The sequence below is a fragment of the Oryctolagus cuniculus genome, chromosome 2 (assembly GCF_964237555.1).
Source record: "Oryctolagus cuniculus chromosome 2, mOryCun1.1, whole genome shotgun sequence".
NCBI lineage: Eukaryota > Metazoa > Chordata > Mammalia > Lagomorpha > Leporidae > Oryctolagus > Oryctolagus cuniculus.
In genome coordinates this window covers 12996509-13019047 of record NC_091433.1, presented here as the reverse complement: position 1 = coordinate 13019047, position 22539 = coordinate 12996509, and the positions used below count along the sequence as shown (strand labels likewise).

General features: G+C 36.6%; 1 protein-coding gene across 9 annotated transcripts in view; it reads left to right on the top strand.

Moving 5' to 3' along the window:
- LCORL (ligand dependent nuclear receptor corepressor like) overlaps positions 1–21867 on the top strand; it is a 216165-nt gene extending 194298 nt beyond the window's left edge. For all 9 annotated transcript variants that reach the window (XR_011386200.1, XR_011386199.1, XM_051841977.2 and 6 more), the window contains one exon: positions 20286–21867. Coding sequence is in view for 7 of the 9 variants with exons in the window: in XM_070068083.1 (XP_069924184.1) it covers positions 20286–20466 (181 nt within the window). In the remaining 2 variants the exon portion in view is untranslated. The remainder of the gene's footprint in view (positions 1–20285) is intronic.
- Positions 21868–22539: the final 672 nt, after the last annotated feature.

Sequence of the window (22539 nt, the reverse complement as noted above, 5' to 3'; positions counted from 1 at the left end):
AATGAGATGGAAAGCAGTGGAAAGGGAGAGATGCCCCAGCTATGGTTATTGGATATAGGATCTGCAGCATTGTTAGAGAAATCTGCCTTGGCCAGAAGGGTCACTTTTCTCTTAAAGGATAGTAGAAACAATCTGTGTGAATGAAAAGTGATGGTTTTGTGGGCAGATGTTGAGATATTAGGATCCATTTTCTATAATCTGGTGGGACTGGGTATTGGGTAATGTGTATAAGGTTTGAAGTAGTTGTTTCAAAAATATAGCATTTAAGAGCTATATGGATTTATCTCTGCTGCCAGTATGAAAGCCTAGAGATAGACCATTAGATTTAATAGTGGCTGGGTTCACCAGGTGGTATAACAGGAGGATGAAAGGGTGGAGCCAAGAATGTCCATCCTGTGAATAGCGAGAAGCTATATGATCAGAGTTGAGTTCTAGATAATCTTTTCTAATACTAACACATAAGATAGATTTGGAGAGTGAGAGGCACAGGAAATGGAGTATGTGAAGAGCCAATTACAGCAGATGATTTTTGAGCTGACTTTCAAAAATGTTCAATTTGTTAGTTTCTTCTGTTTTCTCATCTGTCTTCAAAAATGACTGAATATTTTTTTCCATTCAGAATTCCGGTTTTCACATAGATTGTGATTGGTGATACTAAATATAGACTCCTTCAACTACTTAATACCAAGACTCACCATGCATCCTCTTTTCCTGCTTATGAATGTTTACCACATTTTTAACATTGCACACAAGATATTCTTTGAAATTTGCATAGAATATCTTTAGATACTATTGTATAAAATTTAGAATTCCTTCATATAATGTTATTCAATATCACAGTTGTCATTTAATAAAAAACTGAAGCATAGCATATATGATTTTCTAAATTTAACTGTGATAGAAAAATATTTCCAGGTAATTCACAGTCACCTCTGGAATCACAGGCATTCAAAGATGGGTTCCAAGTTACACTAGACCCCAAAGATGCTCTGTGTGCAAACAGCTTTGTGACCAAATAAGATTGGGAAATGCTTAGTTCTCTTTCTAATCCTTATTGATTCAAAGGTGTCCCAACAGCATGTGAAATTACATGCCTCTGACCATTTTTATATTGCAACTTTTCTGTATCACACAAGATACAATGTGGGGGTCGGCCGGCACCATGGCTCAATAGGCTAATCCTCCGCCTGCGGCGCCAGCACACTGGGCTCTAGTCCCGGTCGGAGCGCTGGATTCTGTCCCAGTTGCTCCTCTTCCAGTCCAGCTCTCTGCTGTGGCCTGGGAGGGCAGTGGAGGATGGCCCAAGTGCTTGGACCCTGCACCCGCATGAGAGACCAGGAGAAGCACCTGGCTCCTGGTTTCGGATCAGCGCGGTGCGCCGGCCGCAGCGGCCATTGTGGGCGAACTGACAGAAAAGGAAGACCTTTCTGTCTGTCTGTCTCTCTCACTGTCCACTCTGCCTGTCAAAAAAAAAAAAAAAAAAAAGATACAATGTGGGGAATATAGTTGGAAACCCTGCTCTGTGTACTTTCCTGCTAGAGTTAGACTATGTGTTATTGTGATGCTGTGATACTTCCACAAAGGATATAATGACTATAAAATATAAGTTAATTATATCTTAGATTTGTTTCTGTTGCATATAAATTAAGGTCATGAAAATTAAGTTGTAAGTGCTTTATTAACATTCAGCATTGAAAGAACACTATGGTAAATAGCTTTCAGCCAGAGGATTACATTCTGATAAGTGTGCTTCATTTTTGTATATTAGATTTTTTTTCATGTTGAGTTAAGAAAGGAATAACTGTGATAGCAGTCAGCTTGGAAGGCTTTACTCTCTGTATTACAAGCCATGTTTAAAAAAAAAAAAAAACTTACTATGATTTAGGAAAACATGTTAGATCACTGTCTCTCCTCAAGGACAGGTGCATTGTCTTCATTTGGTCAGAACTGGATGAGATGAAGATGGGTATTTTAATGTGAGAATTAATTCATGATCATGCCTTTTTTTAAGATTTATTTATTTATTTGAAAGGCAGATTTACAGAGAAGAGAGAGAGAGGTCTTCCATCCTCTGGTTCACTTCCCAAATGGCCTCAACGGCTGGAGCTGTGCCAATCTGAAACCAGGAGTCATGAGCTTCCTCCATATCTCCCACACAGATGCAGGGACCCAAGCACTCGAGCCATCTTCTGCTGCTTTCTCAGGCCATAGCAGAGAGCTGGATCAGAAGTGAAGCAGCCAGGACTCGAACCCACACCCATATGGGATGCCCACACTGCAGGTGGCAGCTTTACTATGCCACAGTGCTGGCCCCATGCCCATCTTTTGTATGGGCTCCATATTGCCTCCTTGCAAATTGCCAATGCCATAAGTAAAATTATTAAAACTTTGATTTTGTTATTTATTTTAATGAAACCAGGAATTTTTAAATTAAAATTCATTCTGTTTACAGTTGAATTTTTTCTCTGTCCCATAATTTTCTAATTTCTAATTTGAGTAAAGAGATGAATTTCTAACTTTTGCTATAATACTCAAAGTATAAAACAGCTAATTTGATCATCTTGATGTTCTTTTCTTAGAGCATTTCTTGATTATATCCCATTGATCTGTCAACCTTTATTTAGTGTTGAGGATACCATTTTTACTGATTGTCCACTAGCTTTCATAGAAAGATGATTCACTTTATTCAGCAAACTTTGGATACTTTTCTTTTTCATGTACCAGGCATCGTTTTGTATATTAGAGTCACAAAGAAACACAGAATTTATCTAAAAGATTTTTCAAGTAATGTTTTATTTTGGGAACAGAACTAGTATAATTTGAAGTAAAATAACGTGATTACCATATTAGTGGTTGTAAATTGAAAGAATATTTTCAAACATAGGATTAATTTCCAAATCAGGAAATGTGGCCCATGACCTGTTTAGTAAATAAAGTTTTATTGGAATACTGCCGTGCTCATTCACTTACATATTGCCTCATTCTGCTTTTGTGCTACAGAGACTGTAAAGCCTACAAAGTCCAAAATATTCATGGCCCTTTGCAGAAAAGTTTGCAGACCCCTGTTTATATCACTACAATTTTGATGTGGGGTAGCTAGGAAAAAACATAAATAAGTTAGTGGCTTTTGAAAAACAGGTTAACATCATTCTTGTTCATCCTCAACATATCCCATCCACTCCCTCCTCCAACACAGTATAATGACTTGACATGTTAGTTGTGTTTTATTTCTGTGGGAAATATATGTCTTTATCCAGCAGAATGGTGTTGGGGGAGCTACGAGCACCACTTTTACTCTGTTTTATAAGTGATTATTCTCTGCCTACAGACTCCAGACCTGCTTTCTATATCTGAGGTAAGTGCAAGGGTGATACTTTTCTCCTTCAACCCGCTGTTACCACAGATTAGAAAGATACTGAATTCAGTACTTTACATCATGACACATTCTTACCTCAAGATCCAAATGTTCTCTTCTTTTCTCCTCATTATTCCTTCCTTTATTTTACTACAGAATTCAAAATTTTCAGTTCAGCTCTGCTGGCTATTTTTTCCTCTCATTTTTCTTGGACAAGAAAAAGTTTCCTTTGTCATGGAGCTGAACATTCTGTGATTATCATTATGTTAAGACTAATGAAATCATCTAGAGTTTAATTTTTTTAAAAAGGCAGCGTAGGTGTCTGAATAATATATTGCCACTTTTTTCCCCCTTGTTTTATTTTACACAGGACCTTGGCTTTTTTTTTCTTCCATCTAGTTCTAAGCAACCTGGAAAATTCCTTTGTTTGCTGTTAGTTCTGTTATACAAGCACAAAGATTTTTAAAACCTGTAGTTTAAACACTATTTATTCATTCAAAAATATTTGTCTCCTCTGGCAAGCAGTATGCTGGACACATAGGAAATTATGGGGCACAAAATCAGATAATGCTCTTGCCCTCACATTTTATTGGAGAGGCAGGCATTGAAAAAATAATTACACATATATGGTAAGCTCTCAATTAGTATGTGGTGCTATGAGAATTTATCAGAGGGGAGATTCTGTCAAGTCAGTGAAGTGAGGAAATACTTTCCTAAGTAAATGGCCATTGAGCTGAGTAGTAAAGGATGGGTAGGAATTAACCTGCCCAAGTGGCATAGAAACCAGGAAGAAGGTGATATTGCATGTTTTGGGGACTCTTGGCAGGCTAGAGAATGAAGAAATTGCTAGTGTGTTGAGAGTCAAGAGAGAAACGGGAGGCATGATGTCAAATATGGTGGTACTTGGACAATAAAGGAATACAAGGGTGCCTCAAAAAGTTTGTGGGAAAAATGGAATTGTTTTTAAATTTTGGAGGGGCACAATAAGAATTTGAAATCCATGCAAAATTTTTCTTACATACAATACACCTTTCCCACGGACTTTTGTAAGATGAGACAATGCAGGTTGTCATAAGCCCTGATAAGTTTGTATACTTTTAGTTGCTTCCCGTGAGTAGAGATTTAAGGTGAAATGGATGAGGAAGGTTTATCATCAAATTTTGCTTTCTGAAAGATCTTTGTTACTGCATTGTGAAGAATGAATGGTGTAAAGCAAAAGTGAAAGCAGGGATCATTTTGATAGCCCAAATGAGAGCTGTTCTGTAGAATAGTGATTTGACAACTTCAGCAGACTCACCAGAGGAGCTTGCTTAAAACAGCGTTTGGTGGGCTACCAAAGAGTTTGATTCTGCAGATATGAGGCAGAGCCCAAGTGATGCTTCTGCTGCTGGTCCAGAGACCACACTTTAAGAACTACTGGGGTTTAGATATTCTCTACTAATATAATCTGGTAAATTTCATGGAATAGCTAATTTAGTTCCAACAAATCTTTCTCTGTTGTGTTTTCATTTTCATTAAATGCTAAGTATTTTTTAATTTCTCTTGTGATTTCTTATTTAACCTGTAAGTTATTTAAGTGTGTGGGCTAGTTCTCAAATGTTGGAAGATTTTCCCAGATAGATTTCTGTTACTGATTTATAATTTAATTTTGTTATAGTAGTAAAATATACTTTATAATAATTTACAGAGATATATGTGGTACATAATCTAACCAAAACTATCTAATAAACATTCTGTGTATATTTTTAAAGTAACATATACTCTGCTGCTATTGGGTGAGTGTTCTATAAATGTCAGTTTAGCAAGTTGATGTCTTCACTGTCCCTAATGGCGCTTGGCGTACTTGATCTATATGCTCTTGAGAGAAGGGTGTCAAATTCTGCAGCTGTGATTGTGGATTTTTCTACTGCTCTTTCCAGTTCACTAGCTTTTGCTTCATGTATTTTTAAACTTTACAATTAGGTGTACACACATTTAGACTTTTTATTTACTTTTAGTAAACTGACCCCTTTATCATTATGAAATAACCTCTTTATCCCTGGAAATGTTCCTTACCCTCAAATCTATTTTATCTGATACTACTGTAGTCATTCCAACTTACCTTTCTCTAATGTTACAATCTTACATCTTTTTTTAAGACTTGTATTTTTAAGCTAAGTGTGTCTTTATATGTAAAGTGTGTTTCTTTTTAGGGAACATATATGAGAGTACTCCAGAAAATTTGTGAGAAATTCAAAACATGAGTTTATTTTGCTGCAAAAAAATTTTTGAGGTTCATGCATAGTTTTTTTTTCATGTTATACATATTCCATGAACCTTTTAAGACCCCTCATAGTTGAGGCTTGCTTTTTTATCTAATCTGAAAATCTCTGCCTTTTAGTAGACCACTTGCACTTAGTTGACTTTTATTATGACTGAACTTAAATGAGTTTTTTTTTCCTATTTCTACTTGTGTTATCTATTTGCTCCCTCTTTTCCTGCTGTCTTTTGGATCAGTAGAGCACATTTCATTCTATTTACGCTCTTATTTTGCTTTTTAAAGTGCGGTTGCTGTAGAGTTTCTACTATACATTGTTATCTTATTGGACTCTACCTTTGAATAATGTCATACCACTTCATGGAAGTTTACAACAATTTCCTCCTCCAAACCTTTTAACTATTGTGGCCATACATTTTGTTTTTATAGCTGTTACAGCCTTACAGTGCTTTGTTACTATTTTTGCTTTACACAGTAACCTCTCCAAAAGATTTTTAAAATAGGAAAGTATTTTTATCACCATTTCTGATGCTCTTAATCATTTTGTTACAGATCCACATTTCCATCTGATATCATTTCATTCTGCTTGAATAAAACTTCCTTTAGCATTTCCTATAGTGATTAATTCATTCATCCTTCACTTTGTATGTCTAAAAAGGGCTTTACTTCACTTTTGTTTTTTTCTGAATATGGAGTTCTAATTTGTCCATGTTTCTTTTAGTACTTTAAGGATGTCGCTCCACTGTCTTTTCTAATGGCATGTGATGTTTTTTGAAGATCAGTCTGCTGTCATTCTTGTATTTGCTCCTCAATATTTAAGGTGTCTTATCCCCCTCTGGATGCTTAAGATTTTTTATCCTTGTTTTTCAACATTTTGGTTTTGGTTTTAAAGGGGTTTGGCATGGCCCCTTTCATATTTTCTCTACTTGGAATTTGTTGAATACCTAGGATATATGAGTTTATGGATTTCATCATATCTGGACAATTTTCAGCCATTATTTCTTCAAATAAGGATATGTTTCTGTCCTCCATTCTCCACTCCTGCAATTTTAATCACATTTGTTGTGAGCCATCATCACTGATACACTTCTCATTCTTGTTCAAGTTTTTTTTTTTTTTTTTTTTGAGGGGGGACTTTTTTTTTATTTGACAGGTAGAGTTATAGACAGTGAGACAGAGAGAGACAGAGACAAAGGTCTTCCTTCCATTGGTTCACTCCCCAAATGGTCGCGACGCCCTGCACTGTGCCTATCCAAAGCCAGGAGCCAGGTGCTTCCTCCTGGTCTCCCATGCAGGTGCAGGAGCCCAAGCAGCTGGGCCATCCTCCACTGCCCTCCCGGGCCACAGCAGAGAGCTGGACTGTTAGAGGAGCAACTGGGAGTAGAACCCAGTGCCCACATGGGATGCCGGTGCCGCAGGCAGAGGATTAACTAAGTGAGCCATGGCGCTGGTCCCTGAAGTTTTTTTTTTCTCTGTTTCATTTTTTAGGTTCACTCATCATTTCTTTGGCATTGTATAATCTGCTAATATAATTAGGATATTTTTTATTTCATAAATTTATCACTTACATAAGTTCAAACATCCTTCTTTATACTTGCTGTGTTTCTCACTGTCATGTTCAGACTTTCTTAAACTTCTTGAATTTATGGGTTATATTTAAAATATCTACATAGAGGTGTTTGGCCTTTTGGTTAAGATGCCAGTTAGGACACCCAAGTTCCACATCAGAATCCCTGGGATTGATCCCCAACTCTAGTTCCTGATTTCAGCTTTCTACTAATGTGAACCCTTGGAGGCAGCAATGGTGACTCAAGTAATTGGGTCCATGCCACCCACGTGGAAACCTACACTGAGGTCCCTACTTTGGTGCCCTAGCTGTGGCAAGCATTTGAGGAATAAGCCAGCAGATGGGAATGGTGTGTGTGTTTGTGCGCGCATGCACACTCACATGTGTGTATCTTTACTTCTCAAAGTAAATTTTTAAAAGTAATTTTTAAGTACCTGAAAAGACATGTGTTTTAATGTGTTATTTCTTTATCTGTTCCTATTGGTTGATTGCTTTCCCCTTCTATACAGATCATGTTTTCCTACTTTTTGCATACCTAGTAATGTTGGATAGGATGTCAGATACTATACATTTTATGTTATATACTGAATGTGTTGTTTTGGGGTATGTTTGTGTGTATGTGTTGGAAATACTTTAAATGTTTTGAGCTTTGTTCTAGGACACTAAACTCATTGAGAGACTTTTGGATTCTTTCAACTCTTGCTTTTAAGCATTGGTATATAGAGCCAATATAGCATCTAGCCTAGGACAGTGGTAGGGATGATTTGTCCCACAGAGTGTACTTGGCATTGTATGAAGACATTTTTGATTGTCAAATTTAGGGGGTTCCATCAGCATCAAATGGATAGAGGCCAGGGATGCTGCATGGTATTCTACAATGCATAAGACAGCCCCTAGAATAAAGAATTATCTGACTCCAAATGTCATTGTGCCAAAGTTGAGAAACACTACTCTAGAACTTATTTGACCCCACTAGTGAAGCAAACCAATACTCGCTTACTAAAGAAATGCCCAGTGTGTTAAGATTTTACTTTTAAGCTGGTAGGAATGCAAACTATAATTAAATTTAAATGGCTTCTTGAGCACCCAGAGCTCCAGACTCTCCTCTACTCAGGAATATTTGCAATCTCTCTTTGTTTCTGTTAACTGTAATACAGCATGAAAACTATCCGCAGTAAGCCAGGACAGTTTTTAGGTCTTCTTTCCTTTCTTTCTCTTCTTTGAGAGATCATTGTTCTCCTGTATTTCCAGTGTCTTAACGTCATTATCTCATATAGTTTGTATGTTTAGAGTTGTTCAAAGTGAGAGGACAAATCTAGTCCTCATGCTTCATTGTGGCCAGAAACAGAAATCCCACATTCTTCTGATAAATTTCTGTGAACTTTGTATATGCTAAGTATCTGAGACTAAAGTGCTGAATATAAAATAAATAAAGTGCTAAATAAGACATCAGCTCTCATTTAGTGGTGAAAAAAAACAACAAAATAGAAAATATAAGGCAGTGATAAGTTCATTTTAGTGAAAATGGGTGATAGAATAAGTTTCTAGGGAGGAGATATTTTAGGATGTATAGTCAAGGATATCCTTTCTGAAGAACACATAAGCTGGGAGTTGATATATCTAGGACGTTACTGATGACTGAAAGTCTATGGAGTAAGATTACTAAAAAACATGTAAATAAGAAAAAAGAAAGCCTGAGACTCATCCTGGAGAAATGCCAACGTTATTATCCAGAATAGGATGGCTTACAATGCAAAAGGAAAAGTAAGTAATGTGTTTTGTCTCTAAAGCCCAAAGAAATGAGTTTCAAGAGAGAGGGTACTGGCCGGTGCCACGGCTCACTAGGCTAATCATCCGCCTGCAGCGCCGGCATCCCATATGGTCATCAGGTTCTAGTTCCAGTTGCTCCTCTTCCAGTCCAGCTCTGCTGTGGCCCCAGAAGGCAGTGGAGGATGGCCCCGCTGCTTGGGCCCTGCACCTGCATGGGAGACCAGGAGGAAGCACCTGGCTCCTGGCTTGAGATTGGCACAGTGCACTGGCCATAGTGGCCATTTTGGGGGTGAACCAACAGAAGGAAGATCTTTCTCTCTCTCTCTCTCTCACTGTCTAGTTCTGCCTGTCAAAAAAAAAAAAAAGAGAGAGAGAGAGAAAGGGTACTTAGTCTCATTGGATTGCCACATGAAATACCACAGATTGCATGAGTTAACAGAAATTTGCCTGCTGACAACTCTAAAGTAGAAAGTCCAGTATTGAGGTCTGGCAGTGGTTCTCTTCCTGGCCTGCAGATGTCCACCTCTAGCTGTGTCATCACTGACTTAGGGTTCTGTGGTGTTTCCTCCTCTTTGTATAAGGACACTGGTCCTATCAGATTAGAGCCTCACCCATATGCCTTTATTTTACCTTACCTAAAGGCACCCCCTATTTCCAAATAGTCACATTACGGCTTAGATTGTGAAATGAAAAGAGTGAGGGAGGCACAAGTCCAAAGCAGAGAAAATAGTCAACAGTGTTAACTGCTGCAAAGTGTCTAGAACTAAATATCATTGGATTTGTCAATGTAAGAATCATCATTGGCTTTAGTAGGAGCTGTTTTCATAGGGTGAAAGTACTTGGAGCAGAACTGGAGTAGCTTAAGGAAACAAAGTAATAAAATATTGATAGCAAGTATAAGATAATTAAAGGATATCTACCTCTAAAAATATTAACTTGAGAAAAATAAAAGATGAAGTGAAGTCTTGTTTTTGTATTATAAAGAATGAGAGATTTTGTACTTGTTTAAATGTCATGGTGAAGATCCAGCATTAAGAAAAGATGTCTCTTATCTGTTGCCCCAACAATTCTACATTACAAACCACCTTAAAACTCATCAGCTTAAAATATTTTGTTCATATGTGTATGGCTGAGAGGTAAGCTAGGACAATTGTTGTAAGCCTTAATTGGACTCCTTCATGTTGTCTTAGTGTTCGCTGGCTATCAGGTAGGACAGCTTATGTCTGCTTCATGTGCCACTCGCATACGTCCAGCAGGTTTGCCCAAGCAATTTCTCATCTTTCAGCTTCCATCATGTTTGCCAACATCCCATAGATTAGAGCACAACACATATGTTAGACAGAATGGGAGAATATTGCTAAAATTCTAAGACTAAGAGTGAATTTAAGGATGAATGAAGAATTGGAGCTTTTAATGAATCAATTTGCTATGGATAGTATATAAAAAAAGAAAATGGGAAAGTATTGTGAAACATTGATAAGATCCTGGGAAAGCAGATGAGAAACATTGATAAGTTCCTGGGAAAGCAGATGAGAGTGGATCCAAAACTTTGAAATCATGTCAGGTTTTTCCCTTTTCCTGTTGGCATTATTTTAGATCAACAACTTGTTAACTGCTTTTAATTCCACATTAGTAAAATTCCCTGGTTTTTTTATTTTTATAAAGTTAGCTGAATCATATATTTGCTGGGTATTTGAATACTCATATTTGAATTGCTACTTTAGGAACAATTCAGTTGTGTTTTACTAACTTAATATCCAAGTTCATTAAGAAAGCCATGTGACAGGCATATGGCCTAACAGTTAAGACATCCACATCCCACACTGGAATGGAAGTTTGTGTCACAACTCTGGATCTGAATTCTAGTTTCCTTCTAATGCAGACCCTGTGAGGTAGCAGGCAATGGTGCAATTAATTGGGTCCCTGCCACCCACATGGGAGACCTGAATTGAGTTCCCAGTTTCTAGGTTTGGCATAGCCTAGCCACAGCCATTGTGAGCATTTAGTGTGAACCACTGGATGGGAGTTCTCTCTCTGCCTCTTAAGTAGTTATGTATTAGATAATTACATATAGTAGATATTATAAAACATTATTTTGTTTTATTCCCATTTTGATTATTCCCATGAATGTTTACAAAGAGCCCCACAGGGTTTAAAACAAAAAATAAAGTTTTATTGTACCTATATGTCCAAGGTTCGTTTCTAAATTGTATAGCAGTGCAAACTGTGTTCATTTATTTCTGCAGATGATTCAGATTATGCCTTTTATCTGATTATGGTTTCTTTCCTATTCAACCAAAAATTCAGGTAGATGTCCTGTTTCTCAGTGGAAGCTATGTTTTCTTCTAAATTCCTATTGTGGTTTGCTCTAGTCATAGCACTTACTAGTTATTATGTACCAGTGTACCAATGTTTGTGTCATCTTTATATTTTTTGAAATGGCAATATAAAATGATTATCCTAAAATTATAGTGAATTACAAATCTAGGCATATACTCCAAGGCTACTGAACACTAGTCTTGCTCTTATTCTCCATGTTCTCTAGACAATCACAATGTGCCATAGCATAAGCAAGTCAATGGAGAAATGTAAAACCTTCCACTTAATCTACTAAGGTCATTAAATTCATCAGTATCCTACCAAAGGGAAATATAACTCGAGATAAATTAAGTCTTGAAAACAAAACAAAAAAATACAGTCTAATTTACAGAGTTGGTCAAGCAAGAGAAAGGATTTCCTCAAATTTTAGACTTTGAGGTCACCCTGGCAGACTCTTACTTTGCTAGATCCTGTAGTTCTTTTACATTTACCCCTCCTTAGGCCCAGACATTCAAAATTAAATTACTGTAATTCTGTCTACACACATTAAATCACTGTATTATCAATCTACAAAAACCAGAAGAACCTAATATGATGGACTTTGTAGAAAAAAATCATACACATAGCTGCTATATTTTATCCACAGTAAAGACTGCCTTTTTATTTTATGTTCATTAGTAGTAGAAGCATTAACTCACATTTGCTGCACCCTTACCATGTGTCCAGTCAGTGAGCCAGGCTACTAACATACATTCTATTCTCTTTGCCACGTTCTTTATATAAAACTCAGTTAATAGTCCAGTTACCCATAAGAGTTGGTGACTTTCACTATTTTCAATCTCCAGTTATACAGAAGCTCCTGAAAATTAAGGAATATGTACTTACCTGGTCAGTGATTGGATTCAGAATCAACTCAGGCTCTGTAGATTTCTCCCATTTACTAACATCCACCATCCACAAACATAAAGACCAATTTAAAAGGTTTCCTCCCTGGTCCCCCCCCCCCACTTGCTTTCCCCTCTCTTTATTTCCTTAGTCCTTATTAACTCCTTTTCATGTTTATTGCATACTACTATTTTATTCCATTAATTTATGAATAGTTTTCCTGTCTCCTTACCCTTGAAGACAGACACCATCACAATAATTTTTAATATTCCTAATGCATTAGGTGGGTACTGGTTAAGGAGTAAGGAAAGGATTTGAGTGAATCCTGACTGTATGCACCACATGGACTTGCTAATAGTCCAAGGTTGGCTTTACAGAACTTGACTGCTTTGCTTTATTGCAAGGGCCTCTATCTAGGCCCTTTTATGACTTTTGGATAGGTTAGCAGAGACCTCAGGCTGCAAAGTAGAGCCAAGCCATAATAGCTATTCAGTAGGTATTAACACTTAGAGTGAAGCACAGTATCCAAAGTTAAGTAATCAGTCCTCCAGAATTTAGAGTTAAAGTTGTTCAGATTTGATGTTGTCAGATACATTATGGTAACTTTTCAACATCCAGGTTGTATACTGGCATCCACTCTGCCTGTAGCTGGCTTTTCTCTTTGAAAAGGTGAACTTTTGTTCCCTGAAACTCTTGAAATAAACAATCTACTTACAGTAGCTCTCAAAAACACATCATTCTGTGCTATAACATTTTTTTCCTTGAATAATTAAAGGATATGAAATCCAGTCATTTGCAACAAAATGGATGAATCTGGAAAACATCATACTTAGTAAAATAAGCCAGCCCCAAAGGGACAAATATCATATGTTATCCATGATTTGTGAGAACTAGTAGAGCACCTAAAACGAAATCTGTACAAGTGAAATCGACACTTCGAGAAGGGATGACTTGAGGTGTGACTGTCAAGGAACAGTTTCTTTTTTGTTCCTTTTTTTCTCTTCATACTATTTGTAAAACCCTTAACAGAGTTAATCATGTGTATAAAGTCAGTTGAAGATGGATCTCAGTAAGAAATAGGAGTGGGATTAAGAGGAGGAGGAAGTTTGTAACTAAAGCTATATAGTTCCACATACATTCTTAAGGACTAATTTCTAAGGGTACAGTTTAAAAACTTGCCATGGAGCCGGCGCTGCGGCTCACTAGGCTAATCCTCCACTTTGCGGCGCCGGCACACCGGGTTCTAGTCCTGGTCGGGGCGCCGGATTCTGTCCCGGTTGCCCCTCTTCCAGGCCAGCTCTCTGCTGTGGCCAGGGAGTGCAGTGGAGGATGGCCCAAGTGCTTGGGCCCTGCACCCCGTGGGAGACCAGGATAAGCACCTGGCTCCTGCCATCAGATCAGCGCGGTGCGCCGGCCGCAGCGCGCCGGCCATGGCGGCCATTGGAGGGTGAACCAACGGCAAAGGAAGACCTTTCTCTCTGTCTCTCTCACTGTCCACTCTGCCTGTCAAAAAATAAAAAAATTAAAAAATTAAAAAAAAGAAAACGTGCCGTGGGACCCCAAATGCCATTAAGCTGGGTGATAAAAACGTCATCTTAAGTGTTAAAGTGAGCATATAGATAGGATTAAGTATTAAAATGACCATATAAATAGGATCAAGTGTGGGGTAATTACAGTAGATAGAATTAAAAAGGATAGTCTAACAAGGAAAATGTTCTAGAATGTTCCAACAAGGAAAGCAGAATACATGGCAGACTCATAGAAGGATAACTGCTTTAGAATCGCCCTTAAGGCTTCCAGGTCTGGCTGACAACTCTGTGAGAGCATTTCAGACCTGGAAAGCCAAGACACTGTGGCAAAAAAATATTCTACATGAAAGATCTCTGTGAATGAGACCCAGAAGAAAGAAGTGGCCACGAAACAATGTACTTTTCTCTAAAAGGAGGAGAGAAATTCCATTTTGGTAATGGTCTTGTGTAAATACTGATGGAGTTTGTGGACTCAAAAGGCTTCCACAGCGCACAGCCTAGGCAGCTCATGTCAAGAGCCTTAGGTGGTCACTGACATCACACATAAGGGTATTAATTGTTAAGAACAGAAGTCACTGTGCACTAATTCCCCATGTCCTCTGTCCTTAGTGAGTTGTATTATGAGAATTAAATGTGATACTTGTTCTCATTTGTGTGTGTGTGTGTATGCGTATGTGTGCAAATTGTTGAAATCTCTACTTAGCATAGAGTTGGTCTTCTGTATACAAAGCTAATTGAAAATGAATCTTAATGGAGAATGTAACTGGGAAGGGGAAGAGGGAGGAGTGGGAGGGCAGATATGGTGCTAAGAATAACTATATTCCTAAAGTTGTACACATGAAATTTGCATTTCTTAAAAAATTAATTTAAAAAAAAAAAGGATGTGAGGAGCAACACTTTATTTAGTTAATGTTTTGAGTTAACTTCATGCACTAAATATACAGCTCTCCTGGAGAGGGTTATGACTACCAGGGGTGAAAAACATCTGGCCTGTGGACCATAAAGTCATTTGGTCTGGCCTTGACAAGGCAATGTCAGTCAGGACTCAAAAGTCACTAAGTCTATAGCAGACTAATTTTTAAGTCAATAATTTTGGCCCACAAATCATGTTATAAATATCTAGATGGCCTTTGGCAGAAAAGTTCTCCACACCTTAGGGATCTCTTTCTGTCTGAAACCTATAACCACAAACTTGCCCACAAATCTCACATATTAAGTATTCTTAAAAAAAGTATTAACATGAAGTAAAAATTATGACAGATTTACAACTCAGGAGTTAGTACTAGGCAATAGTTCATTCCTCACAAAGACTTCCATTTATTAGTTGTGTGAATTAGTGAACCATTTTACTTTTGTGAGCTTTAATTAGTGGTGGTTAAGATTAAATGGGGTAAATTTTTAAAAAGAATGTGTAAGTCTATAAATGATATTTTCAGACCTGTCTTGTTTGCACTAAAATGTTTTCGAAGTTAGTTACCATGAAGTTAATTGTCTGTGACAGAATTGAGCAGTCACATATCTCCAGTAACAAGTAAAAGAGTTTTGAATTATTACAGCAAGATATATTCAATTTTTGATAAAATTAGAATTTCCAGTAACCATTAATTTAAATAATAAATAATTGGTATATAGGACCATCCAAAGAGTTCTTTTTTTTTTTTTCAGGAAGATAGAATTTTTTACATTTTTTGTAAATTTTATTTAAGGTATACAGATTTCATTTATTTCATGTATACAGATTCAGGAACATAATGAACTTCTCACCTTACCTTCCCTCCTGCCCATGATCCCACCCTTCTTCCTCTTCCCTCTCGTATTCCCAATCTTATTTTTTCCAAAGATCTATTTTTGGTGAACTTTGTACTCATAAGATTAACCCTCCACTAAGTAAAGAGTTAAAAAAATAGTGTATTAAAAAAAAAAAAAAAAAAAAAAAACCTCTGTTCCTCAACAGTTAAGAGCTGTGCAAAACAACCACATCTCAAAGTATCAATTTCACTCCTATAGATCATATTTTAAGTACTCTATTAATTACCACATAGTAGGGAAAACATGTTTGTCTTTTGGGGACTGGCTTATTTCACAAGTATAGTGGATCCCAGTTGCACCCTTTTCATGTAAAAGACAAGATTTCATTCTCTTTTTTTACTGCAGAGTTGTACTCCATAGTGTATATATGCCAAATTTTCTTTAGTCATTGGTCAATGAGTATCTGAGTTGATTCCATATCTTAGCTATTGTGAATTGAGCTGTAACAAACATGAGGGTACAAATCACTCTTGCAAATGCTGATTTCATTTCCCTTGGGTAAATTCCCAGGGTGGAATGGCTAGGTCAAATGGTGGATCTATATTCAGACTTCTGAGGTATCGCCTCCATACTGTCTTCCACAATGGCTGTATTAGTTTACATTCCCACAAAGTGGATTAGGGTACTTTTCCCCCACATCCTCACCAGCATTTCTTGTTTGTTGATTTCTATATGAGAGCCATTCTAACTGGGGTAAGGTAAAACTGTATTATGGTTTTGATTTGCATTTCCCTGATGGCTAGTGATCCTGAGCATTTTTTCATGTGTCTGTTGGCCATTTGAATTTCCTCTCCAGAAAAATGCCTTTTCAAGTCCTTTGCCCATTTCCTAGCTGGATTATTTGTTTTCTTGTTGTTGAATTTCTTGAGCTCTTTATAGATTCTAATCCTTTATCAGTTGCATAGTTTGCAAATATCTTCTCCCATTCATTGGTTGCCTCTTCACTTTGTTGTGTTTCTTTTGCACTGCAAAAGCTTCTCAACTTGATGTATTCCATTTGTCTCATTTTACTTTGATGGCCTGTGCTTCCAGGGTCTTTTCCAAGAAGTCTTTGCCTATGCCAATGTCTTGCCAAATTTCCCCAATGTTCTCCTCTAGTAATTTAATGATACCAGGTTGTAGGTATAGATCCTTGATCCATTTTGAGTTGATTTTTCCATAAGGTTTAAGTTAGGGGACCTGTTTCACACTTCTACATGTGAAAACCCACTTTTCCCAACACCATTTGTTGAAGAAACTTTCCTTGCTCCAGGGATTGATTTTAGCTCCTTTGTCAAAGACAAATTGGTTGTAGATGCATGGATTGATTTTTGGGGTTTCTATTCTGTTCCATTGGGTCTACCTTTTTTTTTCTTTTGACAGCACCAAGCTGTGGTTAAAACTTTAGAAGTATATTGAATAGCAATGTTGCAAATGGGCCCTTATCTGGTTTCAGATCTTATTGAAAATAATTCCGACTTTTCCCATTCAATATGATGCTGACTGTGGATCTGTCATATATTGCCTTGATTGTGTTAAGAAATGTTCCTTCTACCCTCAGTATGCTTAACGTTTTTATCATGAAAGGATGTTGTATTTTATCAGATGTTTTTCCTGCATCTATTGAGATAATCATAGTTTTTATTCTTCAATTTGTGAACTTTGACATGTCACCTTTATTGATTTGCATATGTTGAACCATCCCTGCATTACAGGACTGAATCCCATTTGGTCCAGGTGATCTTTCTGATGTGTTGCTGAATTTGATTATCTAGTATTTTGTTGAGGATTTTGCATCTATGTTCATCAGTGATATCTATCGGTCTATAATTCTTTGTTGTGTCTTTTTGTGGTTTAGGAATTAAGGTATACTGGCCTCATAGAAGGAGTTCATGAGGATTCTTCCCTTTTCAATTGTTATTGAATAGTTTGAGGAAAATTAGAATTAGTTCTTTAAATGTCTGGAATTCAGCAGTAAAGCTGTCTAGTCCTGGGCTTTTCTTTGTTGGGAGGGTCTTTACTAGGTTTTCTGTCTTCATGTCTCAATTTTGTTATGTGTCCATTTCTTATAGATTTTCCAATTTGTTAGCAGATAGGTGTTTGTAGTAATTCCTGATGATTCCTTTTATTTCTGTTACCCATTGTTACATATCCTATTTCATCTCTGATTTCATTGATTTTTTTTTTTTTTTTTTTGGTTAGTTGGGCCAATGGTGCATCAATTTTTTTTTTTTCCAGAAAACTAGCTCTTCATTTCACTGGCCTTCTTTACTGTTTTTCATTTTTATTCTCTGATCTTTATTATTTCTTTCCTCCTAATTTTGGGTTTGATTTGTTTTTATTTTTCTAAGTCCTTGAGATGCACTGATAGCTCATGTATTTGATTATCTTCCCAATTTCTTGATGCAGGCACCAGTTGCTGTATACTTCCCTCTTAAAACTGCTTTTTCTGTATCCCATAAGTTTTGATATGGTTGTATTGTCATCTTCAGTCATTTTAAAGTATCATTCTTATGAATACATTTTGTCAAATAGCAAAACAGACTGTTTTTATGATCATGATTTGTTATACCTTGATTTTCTTTCTCAGTTTACTACTTGATATACTTAGGTACTAAACTGTACTTATTATTACAGTTGTATTTCTGTTGCTTACCTTAGATTTTCTCAAAATGAGAAAAACCTGCTTTGAAAATATAAGTAATAAAAATATGAAGACTGACAGTCATTGGAGGATGGAAAATATTAGTGCTTTACCTGATTTGCTAACCTGAAAAACAAATTCTTGAGGTTATTCAGATCCTTAATCCAATGATAGTAACAATCCATATAAATATTTTCAAACATTAGTTAAAATTTCTTGTAGAAATGAAAATACATTTTACTTCACTTGTCACATATCAAGCTGTGATTTACTTTAAACACCTCCCTATTATTCCCATTTGTTTTGGCTTTGTATGATACACCATTTTTGATGGGCACTTAGCTACCTTGTAATATTTCATTTTTTCTAGTATCTGTTTATACAAACTGAAATCAGGTCAGTGGAACTGGGACTGCTTTTCTGGGGAAAACCAGTGAGAATAGCAGTGTTAAAACATGACCTACAGATTTAGCTTACTATAGGGCAAAGTTGCAATAGGGCTGAAGTTGCAAGGAGCAATCAAAAACTGTTACTGAAGTCTGGATGCTGCCATTTCTCAAATCTACCAAGTCAAGTCATTTAAATAGTAGACATCTCAGTATTCTCATTACTAGTAACAAAGTTAAAGACTTATATCTGAGATAGCATAGGAGTGGTACACTGGAACTAAACTAACCACAGCTAAATGTTAACAATGTATAGTGATATTGAATAGTTTATATAAACAGTCTGGTGATTACATATATGGTGAACTAACTTTTGGACTCAAGTTTCTGTGATTGTTAAGAAGTAGTGCTCCATCAATATATACTGATCAGCTACTGTGTATTCAGCACTGAGCTTATTGCCAGAGAATTAAGAAAGCTAACACTCCTTTCCTTCAGATCTCGAAAGGATTCCCAAGACTATGAGATAAAATAATAGTGGAGGGGCAGGCATTTAATCTAGATGTTTCTATACCACATAGGAGTACCTGGTTTCAGTTTCACACTCTGTCTTCAGACTCCAGCTTCCTGACAATAACGGCAGACTCTGGGAGGCAGGGGTAATCACTCAAATATTTGTTTCTGCCACATATGTGGGAGACTTGTATAGCTTTGACCCCAGCCCAGCCCCAACCTTGGGACACATTTTCAGGAGTTAACCAATGATGAGAGCACACATATTCTCTCTGCCACTCAAATTTAAATACAGTGGAGAACAGAGCAGTTGACAGTCAAGAGCAATATACTTTACTAAACATGCTTAGAGATGTTCTGAGATTTGAATCAGGCCTTGAAGCATTAATAGGTTTGGTTAACAGAGCAGGAGGCAGGGCACCCTAGGTGGCGAACAACAGTCTGTGCTCATTAGGCTTATGAAAGAAGACATCAATCTGCCCAGAACAGAGAGTATACATTAGAGAATAATGTTGAAGAGATCTGATCAACTTAATAAAAATCCAATCAAGGTAAAAACTTCCAGCGGTGTAAAAATACTTTGAAATAAACACACAGAATAAGTATCCTATGGATACCACATGGGTTCTTCTGGTAAGCTGGCCACCATGTGACGTAAACAAATTGATGCTTTTCCACCATCAAAACTGAAATATTTTTCTTCTATTGATGATTTATCAGAGAGCTAGTAGACAAGCTATAATGGAAAGAACAAAAGCTGCATTCCAATTATGTGACCTCAGGTATATTTATACTTATGTCTTAGAGACTCACTTTTATATATTATCAGTTATTGTAAATATACCAACTTTGCTTGGTGGTTGGTTAATTCAAATCAGTCAACACATGTGAATGCCTGGAACATACTACGCAATTCAACAAATGTTAATTCCTTCTTTTCACAAAGTGGTTCTGACCTGAAGACATCATAAAACAAGTTAAAAGTGTTGAACTCTTCCAGGCTCAGTAGCCTAAATAATGTCCTTTCTGAGTATAATTATGTAATCCACATAGGTAAAGTTTTTGTCCAGTGACCTCTCAAGTTTCCTTGATTACATGTGGCACTGTTCATTGTATTTAGAAGGAGGCAGAAGAAAAAACTCTCATACTTGCAGGCCAGTAAATGCTTTAATACTTAGAGGTCCAAACAGCAATACTGGATTTTCTAAGGTTGATAATTTCTTAGAAATTAAAGTAAAACTAAAATGCCCTACACTTTTTTTTTTTTTCCAGCTTGCTACAAATGAAAACTGATGAGAAACTGAATTTGTCTGATGGGACTACAGCAAGTTGCCCTTTGAGCCCCATTAAGATGTGCCTTAATCGTCCCATTGAATGGAATCTGAATTTGACAGCAACATCTCTCACAAGCTGTACAGTTCATAACCAAAATCTCAAAAGTGAAGAGAAATAGATTGCAGTTCTTGCACTATCCTTATTTTGTACATCAATAATTCTGCTGACAATGAGCATTTATCAGTTGATCTTTAAAATATTTCTAGCCCCGTGATTTGTCTTTATATAGAAAATCATTAGCATTAATCATTGATTATTTTTTTACATGTTTTACACCAGATCATTGTGGAATTTTGCAGTACAGACTTTGATGTTTCTCTTTTTAATGGTATTTTGTGAATTTTTTATGCCCTAAGTTTAAATACATAAGTGTCTAAGTTTTATTTCTGTGCATAAAGTTTTAATATATAACATTATGTGATTTAGAAAGCTAGTATTGTAAAGATTTGTGATGATGATCTGACCTACGAACAGTTGTGTAACAGGTGGATACCAACTACCTCGAAGCAAATTGGTAAAAGAAAAGGCAAGGTATTTCTTGGAAGTAATTTCACTTTCAAAGTTACATATGTATAGAAAAATAATTGATCATACTTTGTCATTCAATAGCATGTTTCCATTCATAGGAGAATTTGAGCTGATCAGTTCTTTCTCTGTATTTTAAACCTATAGTCTGTGGGCTGTAAGCTATGGCACAATTGCATGTTTACTCTTCTGCAAATCTGTGCCTCATGGTAGACAAAATACTGTTTGGTTTCTGTAAATTACCAGTTTTGAATGAAAAATGGTAAATGGATTTACATCTGTTGGTTTTATTGTATTTTAGCCATTTCTTCAAAAGCTTATAAAGAGATGTCTTTTAAAAGCAGGGTAATATTCCTTCCTACCTTTCATTGATGTGAAGCATAACTTCAGCCATGGCTACATGATTGTCTAAAATTTGATCAAAATACTGAAGGTTTGGTGCTTAAAATTTATTTTTCCCATGCCAGAGACAACAAGCTTTGGTATGGTGGTCAATATAAGAATATAGCTCCTTTACCTTTATGGCCATGTGTTAGTGGAATTTTTAGTTTATTGTGTTTCTGAAGACTTGTCCTCAGAACACAATTTATATACCATTTCAGTCCTTTTCCTCCTACTCCTTCCCCAATTATTTTTTAAATGACAGGGACTTATGAAGACTCTTAAAGAATTTGAAGCACAGAAAAAGAGCCAACAGAATGAAGAACAATCATCCATTTTTCATTGCTATCTTTAACATATCTACCTTTTCATTTAATAAGCATTCTTGCTTTGTAATTTTGACTTTTATTTCTAAGTCTGTGAAGCACATGTTATTTAACATAGCGATTTGATTCTAAAAACCAATGATTTTACTTAAGCTCTATCTTAGAACATCACCTTAAATAAATGGCCTCTGGTAAGTAAACTTTAAAAAGCACAATTATTATTAAAAAAGATCATGTTAACAAATTTCTATTCTGAATAATAAAAATTATCAGAGGAATAAGAAAAAGGTGTTTTGTTGGGTGTTGCAGAAAGAAGACCAGTTTCATACAGTGTTTCATCAGACAAGTACCAATTTCAAAAGATAAATAAAATTAACAGTGAAAAACTAGTGCTCATAAATTAGTATATAAAGACTTCCTGTCAGTTGCTGCCAATATAAAATATTTTTTGTTGTGCCAAAAACACAGAAAACAGTTTCACAATTAATATATATGTGAAGATCTCACTAACCCAAGAAACATTCTCAAATAAGAACTCCCATGTGCAAAATACTTTAGGAAGTGAGATTACCCAATGAGGTAGCATTATCACAAATATTTTTTTATATACAATCACAAAACTGTTAACTGTGGAACTTGCAAGGTTTGTTGTACTGGTCCTCCTCACTGGTGGTAAGTTCATCCTACCAGTTTGTGGTATTTCATTTACCCTCGAAATGTCAGGGTTTTTTTGTTTGTTTGTTTGTTTGTTTGTTTGTTTTTGCAGGCAGAGTGGACAGTGAGAGAGAGAGAGAGACAGAGAGAAAGGTCTTCCTTTGCCGTTGGTTCACCCTCCAATGGTCGCCACGGCCGGCGGGCTGCAGCTGGCGCACCGCACTGATCCGATGGCAGGAGCCAGGTACTTATTCTGGTCTCCCATGGGGTGCAGGGCCCAAGCACTTGGGTCATCCTCCACTGCA